Raw genomic sequence first — 11809 nt, forward strand, 5'->3', positions numbered from 1 at the left:
TCAAAAGGAGGTATTTTATTTAACAGAAATCACTTTTCAAAAAGTACAACGAATGACTCGTTTGGACTACAACGCATATTTTCCGGGATTTGTGATATCACAAATACCGACGAATGGGACGAGACCTGGTTGAGCTGCACTAGAGAAGGCAACGAGTGTTATCACTATGTCGGAGACACGCTAGCTTTCCCAAGGCAGACGAACTTAGAGTGGTTACAATCATCCGGGTTTAAATCGGGCTCAAATTGATTTGATCTTGACGCAATATTTACACTGAAGCTCGCAGGCGGCAATGGTAAGGGGCATGACATTTCCCGACCAGGCGCCGAGTGGTGCCAATCACAACACACACTGGCCCAGCTAACCAATCAATCACAACACATTACGTATTTCAGAAGGCGGGCCTTCATTTGATACAGGAACTATTCGAGCCGTTCATGCCAGACTGGGGAGAGAGGTGTTGTAATAATGTAAAATATGTGAAAAATAATGTGGTTTTTCAAAAATGTCTAAAGACACATCTTTTTCGCCAGCACCTGACGACCTAATACTAGCACTTACCTATTCTATTCTGCTCTATTCTATTCCATTCTATTAAAAAAAACCTAGCTATGTGTACTGTAGTATACTGAGACTCACAGCACTTGTATACTGTTGCTCTCTCGTTTGTCTGATTGTTTCTATTGTTCTCCTCATTTGTAAGTCGCTTTGGATAAAAGCGTCTGCTAAATGATTAAATGTAAATGTAAAACACAAGGACCAACACCAGCAGACGTCACGGCACCCCAAATCATCACTGACTTCGGATTCAGTCCACTCATTGTGAAGTTCTCCCAAGTGTTTGAAACGGCTTTGTTTGACAGTATTCTCAAGCTTGCGGTCATCCCTGTTGCTGTGGTTTCAAAGAACAAGAGATACTCAGAATTTATACTGTAGGGATGGTCATTTAATGACACTCAAATGTAAATATTTTAATATTTTGAGATACTGGATTTTTTACTTTTATGAACTGTAAGTTCTAAAATTAAAATCAAAATTAAAACAAAAAAACCTTTGAAATGTTTTACTTTACATGCATGGAATCTAGAATATATGAAAAGCTGCAGGGACAGGACGACTGGTTGCGATCGAGGGAAAGATGAATGTGGCCAAGTACAGGGATATCCTGGACGAAAACCTTCTCCAGAGTGCTCAGGACCTCAGACTGGAACTAAGGTTTACCTTCCAACAAGACAATGACCCTAAGCACACAGCTAAAATAACGAAGGAGTGGCTTCACAACAACTCTGTGACTGTTCTTGAATGGCCCAGCCAGAGCCCTGACTTAAACCCAGTTGAGCATCTCTGGAGAGACCTAAAAATGGCTGTCCACCAACGTTTACCGTCCAACCTGACAGAACTGGAGAGGATTTGCAAGGAGGAATGGCAGAGGATCCCCAAATCCATGTGTGAAAAACTTGTTGCATCTTTCCCAAAAAGACTCATGGGTGTATTAGATCAAAAGGGTGCTTCTACTAAATACTGAGCATTTTTCAGTTTTTCTTTTTTAATAAATCTGCAAAGATGTCAACAATTCTGTGTTTTTCTGTCAATATGGGGTGCTGTGTGTACATTAATGAGGAAAAAAAATTAACTTAAATGATTTTAGCAAATGGCTGCAATATAACAAAGAGTGAAAAATTTAAGGGGGTCTGAATACTTTCCGTACCCACTGTATATATATAATGCAGGAAATCTGCTGATGTTTTATACACAGTATATTATTTACAACAGGTATAATTTTACATAATGTAACAGATATGTAAAGGTAAGACATATAGGTAAAACATATATTATATTTTATACTAAATGTGACTGTCTGTTATTTATTTTTCTCTTTTCCAGGGCATCAGCAGCTTGTTCAGTTCTCTGAAGGTGGTTCGACTGCTTCGATTGGGTCGTGTTGCGCGTAAACTGGACCACTATCTGGCGTACGGTGCAGCTGTGCTCGTGTTACTGGTCTGTGTGTTTGGATTGGTTGCCCACTGGCTTGCCTGCATATGGTACAGCATTGGAGATTACGAGGTCATTGATGAACAAACCAACACCATCAAAACTGACAGCTGGCTCTACCAGTTAGCCACCAGCATTGGATCCCCGTACCGGTACAATACCAGTGGGACTGGCCAATGGGAGGGTGGCCCTGGGAAAGACTCTCTGTATATAACGTCGCTATATTTCACCATGACCAGCCTGACCACTATTGGCTTCGGAAACATCGCGCCAACTACAGACGGAGAGAAGATCTTCTCTGTGGCCATGATGATGGTCGGATGTGAGTGCTTGTCTTTCATGTCTTATTTTTCAGACCTGTCTTGGCTAAGTGATCTGATCACAGATGATCAGGGTAGATATTGTAATTTTCATTTGGGAAATCGAATCAGCCAAAGTAAATCTTAATACCAGGTTAAACGGGGTCTCTTTTCTGTTCCTTTCTTGCTTCTTTACTCTTTTTTTCTGTTTATTCTCTCCTCTGTCAGAATAACTCAGACTAATCTCATCTGCCCCTCTGTCCTCCAGACAGCAGTGCATTGCTTCTAGTGCATCTCCTTCAGAAATAACTCTGGAGACAGTAATAGAGAGAGATCGGTGGAGAGAGGGACATTTAACTGGCCAGAATAAAGGAACGAGGCCAATGGTTGTTAATGTCCTTTTCCAGATCCGTGCATGTGGTGAGGAGTCACTCTGGAGACTAAACAAAGATGCGATCATAATTACCAGCATGTATGAGTGCTGACCCGCACAAACACACATATAGAAACCCCACTGACCCCCATGCACTGACTCTCAGGGGCCTCATCCATGTTTTTAAGGATACTTTTTTAAGTTTACAGTATTTCTTTAATGTGCAGGAAAACCCAGGTTCAAATGCCAAATATATACATTCCCTAGAACTCAAAACTATGACCTTGATGTTGAGATATATGGTTATTTTTATATATTTCTTTTCATTCATTTATTTTTTAAATTATATTTTTACTTTTTTCTTTACAATATTACAATACAGTTAATAAAGGATTTTTAAAAAAGAAATTAATGCTTTTATTTAGCAAAAATGCGTTAAAATGATCAAGAGTGAAAATAAAACCTTTAAATAAAAAAAAACATTTTTAATTTGTATGTACATTTATATTACTAATAATTTTTAACTTGGCAGTAAATCAGCATATTAGCATGATTTCCAAAGGATCAGGTGACACTAAAGACTGGTGTCTTTATATAATATATATTTATAATTTTTTTTTTTTTTTAATGTAATAATATTTAAATATTTTTGATCAAATAAATGCTGAGTGCAAGAGATTTTGCCTTATTGCATAATTTTTGTGTTATTGCCTGTTTTAGTTGAGTAGATATGACTTGCCTCCCATTTCTGCTCCAACTCATGTTCATTTCCTTTGCCTTTTTGTAAATATACCCCCATTAAATCTCTAAATCATAAGGCATTTTCTTGCTTTTGACCTAGACAACAGTTTCCCTGACCTGTAATACTTTTTAACCTGACATCACACAGGTGGAGGAGTCATTTTTAAATGCTTATTAGACTAATGGGTCATTATGAACCTTTAAGGGGATGCTCAAATGAGCTCCGTTGATGCTGTTGTGGGTACTGATGCATGAAATGTAGAGCTCTTTAATCAGTGTGACCAGCATATCACTAAGCAAAAGGGATTTCTCCCATGTGTCTAATGACATTATTAAGGCCAGACTTTCAAAAAAAAAGTGCAAAAGCTGTCACTGGGGCAATACCCTTTTAAAAGGTATACTAAAGTTTGTACCTTATTTATCTTTAAAGGGTGCATATTAGTATCTTAAAGGTACCTATTGGTACCACCCCAGTGGTATGCTGTCACTTTTTATGCCAAAGTGTAAGGCCAGAAACAAGGTTGTTTTCAGCCAAAGGCCCTTAACAGGGCTGTTGATCTACTTGTGATGTTGTCTTCAGAACACTTTGGTTTGATCAAGGGGAGATGATCACACACGCACAATAAAACAGCAGTACACAATTAATGAAGAGAATAATTGTAGTTAGCTGTTCTGATGACTCTTTGATGAGGCTCATACACAGTGCAGTCCCATTCTCTCTTTCTCTCTCTGTAATTATCTGAACACATTGTTCTCATCTACTGATCCTTCAGTCAAGATCTTTTCTCTTTTGTTTCCATGTTTCACTAAAGATCAGAATCTTCTGTCTTACTCTGTCTTTATTCCTGTCTTGCCCACATCTCTCTGTCTGTCTGTGTGTCTGTCTCTGTGGTAGTGAGGTCCTAGAAGGCCTCATTATGTGTGGTAGTTTGTACAGGTTCCCCTGAGACTCTCCCTCATGCACCATCCATGCCATGTGCTCTACAGCTTTCTCCATATCTGCCCTGAAGTTACACCTGGATAAAAAGCTTAAAATCTCACTGGGTGATATGTAGGGTAGAATATAGTTGTATTAACTTACACATGCCAGATAAACCTAGACTGTAAATCTAGGTAAGTAAGCTTGGAAGAGCAAGGACATTTTTTTTAATATAACTCCGATTGTATTCGACTGAAAGAAGGAAGTCATATACACCTTGGATAACTTGAGGATGAGTAAATCATGGAGTAATTTTCATTTTTGGGTGAACTATCCTTTTAAAGACCTATTGGACTTTGTTTTGTTTTTTTGCATTTCTTGTGTAAGAATATTAAGCGTTAAGATATGTTTTAATGGCATCTCTAATTTAAAAATTCTGTACCAAAAATGTTGCTTAGGTCAGTTCAGTGCAGTTATATAAAGTAGTTAAAAAAAAAACTTTCCACATAACTGATTCATAACAACTGATTCACAGCTTGCATGGAGGTTAATTGCCTCACAGATCGTTTTTGTTTCTCAAATCATATTGATCCCGGTATGACAAAAAGATTGATTTGTTTATGACTGAAAATGTTTTGATGCTTTCAGTCTAATTTGCAGCCTATTAAAAACATCATACATGGACGTTTAATCTGTTTACAGCATGAACAGAGCCACAGTATTTCAGTAAAATCAGAACGTAAAGTAAAAGTTCTTTCTGAATTTCTTTTTTAAATGACTGACACACACTTTGGTGTGTTTATGAGGCTAATATTTTGTTTACAGATGTGTGTCTGGTCTCTTTGACTAATTACTTTCTCTCAGTACAGGTGAGTCAGATGGCTGATATCCAAAATAAGAATCAGAAAGAGAAGAAATCCTCCATCATCCTAACTCATTCTCTTCGTCCTCCCAACTCGCTCTTGTTGTCCCCGTTTTTCTCTATCTGTGTCTTCTCCTACCCTTAACTCTTGGTTCTCTTTGCCTTTCTGTGATCAGAATCATTTTTCTTACTGTACAAATTCTTGGTCATTTCGTTGACTTTTCATCATCCGTTTTTATCTCATCATATTCCATCCACTTTGCTTTCTTCTCTGTTCCCGCTCTTCTCTTATTGGTTATGAGTGGAAGTATTTGGAAAGCTATTTCAGGGAAGGTTGCCATAGAGACGAGGAGCAAAGATACTGTGGTAACTCATGAGAAAAGCTATAAAAACAGTACCAGAAGTTTGCATTGTACATGTACTCATTTTTCAGTTTTCTTATAAAAGATATCCGGTAACACTTTACTTAAAGCCTTTATGTATAATGCACTATAAAGGGTTATTAAAGGGTATAATGCATTATAATTATCAATAATGTGCATTGTAATACATTATATTTTGGCGTAAATAATTATAACTGAATTTAAAATGCATAGTGTAACAATGAATTGATAATTGTTATAATGTACTATATTAAATGTTCAATGCATTATAAGATGCATTACAAGGCATAATTAATGCATTAAAACTACTTTTATAATGCATTATACATAAAGACGTGCGGGATTTCCTCAAGCTCTACCAGGTGCCCAAAGGCCTCAGTGAGAGAGTGATGGACTACATCGTCTCCACGTGGTCCATGTCCAAAGGCATCGACACAGAGAAGGTGAAACTGAAACAGATGTGATGGTTGCATGAACTGAAGTTTTTCATATTAATTGTGGAAAATACTAAATTGCAAATTTACCTGTGCACAGGTACTCTCCATCTGCCCCAAGGACATGCGGGCAGACATCTGCGTGCACCTGAACAGGAAGGTGTTCAACGAGCATCCAGCGTTCCGATTGGCCAGTGATGGATGCTTGCGCTCATTGGCCGTGGAGTTCCAGATGATACACTCCGCCCCCGGTGACCTCATCTTTCATGCGGGTGAAATCGTGGACCTGCTCTGCTTCGTTGTGTCAGGGTCACTGGAGGTCATCCAGGATGACGAGGTCATCGCTATACTGGGTTCGTTTTTTAAAAGCACTAGGCTAATTAATACATTCTATGAACTTCAGCTTTGTTCACCCTGCCATTCCAATGCCGATTATTTGTGTAACCAATTGGAATCTGTTCTAAATTATTGACTATCCACTAGGGCTGTCAAAAAAAAATTCGAATTTTGAATATTAGTCGAATTTAAAATAAAAATCCACATTCGAATCATACGCATTTTAAATTCGAATATAATTCGAATTTTGATAATATTTAAGCACAAAATTCGAATTTAGTTTTTCAGCCATTTTGACAGCCCTACTATCCACTCTGTATGATGCAACTGTTAAGATTAGATTAGTGTATCCTGTGGCGGGGTTTGCAATACAGATGTTGGCATGGCTTTATTCTGTGCTGCCATCTCCATCGGTTTTAAACTTCGAAGAAGAGTGTAAACCAGGCTGACTAGCAGTATACCGTAATTTTCCACTCGGCCTGCACTTCGCAACAACACAACATTGTTCCTGCACCAGCTTTCAGTATGTTTCATACAACAACGTCTGACATGTTTTGGTTGCACATGGCATGAGAAAATGACGATTCATAGCGGTCAGACTGAAACGGATTTCCATAAATGTGATTTGAATAGAATTTCAAACCACATATGAATGTGGCTTGAAACAGATTTGTAAAAATCGTATTTCACATTATTTTATTTATTTGTCGTTCATACTTAATAAATATGAGCAAATATGATATGCATTTGGACTGAGGGTCTGAACAAAGTGCTTTTGTTCATCTATAAGCGTGTCTCTAAATCTGTCTTTTCTTGCTGTCAGAGTTTGAATGCTAGATTAGAATTGCATTTTGGTTGCCATGGTGATGAAAACGATTTAAAAAGCAGCAACAGAGATTTGTGACACAACAGAACAAAACCAGCATATGCTTCTTAGAAATTTAAAGAGATAGTTTACCCAAAAATGTGTTTAATTACTCATGTCATCGTTCCAAACCCATAAGACCTTCGTTCATCTTCGGAACTCAAATGAAGATATTTTTGATGAAATCCGAGAGCTTTCTTACCCTGCATACAGCAATGCAACTACCACTTTTAAGGCCCAGAAAGGTAGTAAGGACATTGTTATAATAGTCCATGTGTCATCATCAGTAGTTTGACCTTAATTTTATGAAGCTACGAGAATACTTTTTGTGTGCAAATAAATAAAAAATAATGACAATTTCTTCTCTTCCGTGTCAGTCTTTGACATATATCCATGACAGTACCACCTCCACGATGCATCTTAATTTGTGTTCCGAAGATGAGCGAAGGTCTTTTTGAATTGTCATGAGCTTGAGTAATTTATGACAGAATTTTCATTTTTGGGTGAACTATCACTTTAAATAATAGACATTTTCTTTAAAGTTGTCTTTTTGACATCATTCATTTGATTTTTGATTGGATCTACAGCTATCAAACTGACTTCCATTAAAAACACCATCTAACTTTCAAACTTTCAATCAGCTGCTTCACTGAAATCGCATTGGATAATTATTCTCACTTGAGTCGTCATAGCGACGGAACCATACAGCGCCATTAATCATGAATCTCTAATGGCCACTAAGCTGAGGCCTTGTCTCTCCTCCAGCTCAGCAGGAGGCCTGGGCCCACAGTGTCTCTCTGTGCCCAGGAGGGCGGTGGGTGTCTAGGTAGAGTAAGATGAGCTCCTGGAGAGCTGAGTTAGCGAGGTGTAGAGCTGAGCGGCTCTGCAGGAGATGAATGAGATGAAATTAAGTCATTAGTCACATTTATCCATATGGCTCACATTTACCCAAAACAATTTTCACTGGAATGTCTTCAACAGAACTGTTGTAAATGTGCGTAAATGAAGGAAAAACATTCTCACGAGTTACTTGTTTACTTAAAGGGATTGTTCACCCAAAATGAAGGTTCTGGCATCATTTACTCACCATCATGCCATTCCAAACCTGTATGAATTTCTTTAGTTTGGATTTGGAACAACATGATGTTGAGTAAATGACACATTTTTCATTTTTGTTGGAGCTATCTCTTATTCTGTCTCTTATGAATTTTGTGTTTGGTTTCAGAGCCTCATTTTCCGCTGCATATTTGCTCATTTGCTCAGTTTAACATTCTCAAACTCTACACACAATAGCTATGTTTCCATACAAAGTTACGAATTAACCTTATGCGCAAAATTGGAATATCGAATAAAACAATTGCGAATAAAGCACTGTTTCCATCCAGTGAGTTGAAGAGAACATAATCTTCACTTCCTGAACTTGCGCTAAATATCGCAAAGAAATTTTTTAAATTTTCTGCAGTAGGAGAAGGCACTGTATATAATAATTTTTGTATACAATAAATTATGAGCTGCACAGCGTGCAGGCGAAATGAGGTCATGTTGTCTTATTTTCATAGCCTGATGTTTGGGAATGCAAACTCCAATGTTCTGGGAGTTAATTATAACGAAGCACTTTGACGAGACTTTGCTCAAGCATTTTAGAATGACAAAACTAGCATTTCAGATGCTGTGCAATGAGATCGGTCTGTTGGTTGGTCCAGTTTTATGCTGTCCCATTGCAAAGTCACATCTTTTTTTGATCCACATTAAGGAATTTATTCGGCAAAATGTTTTCTTACCGAGAAAACAGAAATTTATCAGACTTAGTTGAGCGCGCAAGTTTTTAATGTGCATTTTTAAAATTGATGCGCATCTTGGTGTTTCCATCCTGCGTTTTTTTATGCGATATAATAAATAAAAATAGTTGGATGGAAACATAGCTATTGTTAAAGTATCATAAAATATTACAGTTTAGCTTCTGAAGGTATAGGTTCCATTGTCCCCAAGGCAACAGAGTGCCATGGTAACGAAAGACTCCTTGGAGACCATGTTTGGTGGCTTTGCTCTTCTGTCTGAGATAAACTGTAAATCCCCACGGTCTCTTCGCTGTACAAATGTCTTCAAACTCTCAGTAGAGCCCTTGACAAAGTCTCTGCAGGCCAGATCTGCTGCACATAGTATGTTCGAATCAAAATAAACACCCTGACCATGTGAATCACACCTTATTTTTTTGTACCAGAATATTGTTTACATAAAGCTTGAAAATCAATTTGGAATAGGTATTAAGTTGTATGGAGGTTAAGTTTTTTAATATACTTTCTACTGAATGCATCACAACAGCTTTTGTGCTCGCACTCTACAACCTATTATTAGAGTTGACACTAGAGTGGTTTGCTTTGTTATAAAAATTACGCCAAAACAATGATTTTCAGGAAAATAAATTTTTTCACGTTTTGCTTTGAAAGGTTAATTAGAGCACATTTGTGCATTCACTTCTAGCAGCTGCTAATTGTGGTTTAATTGGTCTGGCATGTGCAGCCAATTAAATGTGTTTTGCTACTAGGAATAAGTCTTTAATTGGCAGGACAAACACCTGTGTCAGACGATCTCAGTGGTGAGATTATGCTGAGCTCAGCATCAAAAACAAGAAATTTTTTTTTTTTTAAACCAAACAAATAAGGTTTTTGGTCTGTCCAGGTGTATGTCTGTTGTTCTTGTGGTAACTGCACGTTCAGCAATGCTGCTTCCTATGGAATCAGTGCAGGGTTGGGACTTGAAGGTTGAAGGTCTATTTTAGGTTCTTGGCGCCGAGGATCTGCGGAAAGTGATGGGAGAGATCAGTGTGCCATTGATCTTTGGCGTCTCAAACGAGTAGAGACAACTACACTCCTCTCTGATAATACCACATTCATCTAATGCAGCAATTATCCTGCTTTCATACTGTTTCTTGCCCTCTTTCACTAAGGCTTTCTGTCAGTTCTGAAAATGAAAGATAATAAAAGAATGATCCTTGAGCTGTAAGTTTGTCATGTGCTTCACATTTATTGCATTTGTGAAGTTTTGGTTTCCTTTTGGCCTTAAAATTCGAACTTGCCATGAAATGAAAATTCAGTATATTTGTTTTCTAATACTATTGATCTTGTTGTTAATGGTTTGTTAACTGTTGAATAGAACCAAGTCTCTTCCCTACATTTTTTTTATTTTTAATAATCTAATTTGAATGCAAGTCACAAAAAAAAGATCTGTCACCATTCCATTCCAGAAAACTAAAGTTCTGTCATTTATTCACCCTCATGCTGTTCCAAACTCGTTTGATTTCCTTCCTTATGTGGAACACAAAAGATGTTTTGCAGAATGCTCAGCTGCTTGAAAAAGTTGATTGTAATTTATGCTATGAAGGACCAGAAAAAATTCACATGATTCATGCACTTTGTTCTAAACCTTCTGAAGTCAATTGAGGGGTTTGTAGGAACAGACCAGAGCAAGGGTAAAACTTTCAATGTTCAAAAACAGTTTTTAAAATATCTTTTGTGTTTTGCAGAAGAAAGTAAGTCATACAGTTTTGCAACGGAATGAGGTGATTAAATGATGGCAGAATTTTCATGTTTAAGTGAACTCTCCCACTATTTTTCTGTCTGTTCATCACGTAAACCTATAGTTTGGCCTCTGAAGACTTTTGTGTTCCACTGAAGAATAAAGCCATATGAGTTCAGAATGACAAGAGAGTGAGTAATTGATTGGAAAATTTTCAATTTTAGGTCAGTTACCCATTTTAAGATGAGTAAGCTCAACTTTTTCCAGTACAGTTAAGTAATTCTTCAGCTCAAGCCGGTGCCAGGCTCCATCTCTATAAAGAGAATATTAATTGAAATGTCAGATTTGATCATTCTGCTGTGAGATTATGCATTTGATTGACACCAATTAAAGCAATCTAGTCTCACACTGACTCTTCTTATTCTCCCTTTGCATATTCTCTGGTATTTTTTCTTCTTTCTCTCTCAGGTAAAGGGGACGTGTTTGGTGATGTGTTTTGGAAGGAGACAACTTTGGCCCACTCATGCGCTAATGTTCGGGCTTTAACATACTGTGATCTTCACATCATAAAGAGAGAAACCTTGCTGAAAGTGTTGGACTTCTACACAGCGTTTGCCAACTCCTTCTCTCGAAACCTCATTCTCACCTGCAACCTACGCAAAAGGGTGAGACGCATTAGCCTGCACACCTCTCTTATTATGTTATGTATCTCTCTCATTGTGTCTGCTAGGACACAAAATTACTTTTTTTCCTTTGTGCTGAAATCTCATGCTTTCCCTAGTTAGTTTACAGGCTCTTTATTATTTTCCCTGTCCATTTCTGGGCCCTGTTCTCTGATCACGTGTTACAGCGTTAAATGAGTGTAATAGTTGATGATTTGACACCTTAATTATTATGTTCTTTTAAGCTACTCTGTGATACTAATTAAAACTGTGTTTAAAGGAATGAATTACCCAGAGAGGAATTATGATGATTAGAATTATGATGATATGTTGGATGATATATTAAAGGGGCAGTTCACCCAGAAATGAAAATTGTCATTTACTCACCCACATGTTGTTCCAAACTCAGACTCTGGTTAATCTTCAA

At 37.5% G+C, this 11809-nt stretch overlaps 1 protein-coding gene across 1 annotated transcript in view; it reads left to right on the top strand.

The window, feature by feature from the left end:
- LOC107726584 (potassium voltage-gated channel subfamily H member 5-like) overlaps positions 1-11576 on the top strand; it is a 21939-nt gene extending 10363 nt beyond the window's left edge. The window contains exons 5-9 of the mRNA XM_016536228.1: positions 1885-2428; positions 5903-6012; positions 6104-6356; positions 11189-11385; positions 11571-11576. Of these exons, the coding sequence (XP_016391714.1) occupies positions 1885-2428; positions 5903-6012; positions 6104-6356; positions 11189-11385; positions 11571-11576 (1110 nt within the window). The remainder of the gene's footprint in view (positions 1-1884; positions 2429-5902; positions 6013-6103; positions 6357-11188; positions 11386-11570) is intronic.
- The last annotated feature ends 233 nt before the right edge of the window (positions 11577-11809 follow it).

The sequence above is a fragment of the Sinocyclocheilus rhinocerous genome, unplaced genomic scaffold (genome assembly GCF_001515625.1).
Source record: "Sinocyclocheilus rhinocerous isolate Xijiao unplaced genomic scaffold, SAMN03320098_v1.1 scaffold4019, whole genome shotgun sequence".
NCBI lineage: Eukaryota > Metazoa > Chordata > Actinopteri > Cypriniformes > Cyprinidae > Sinocyclocheilus > Sinocyclocheilus rhinocerous.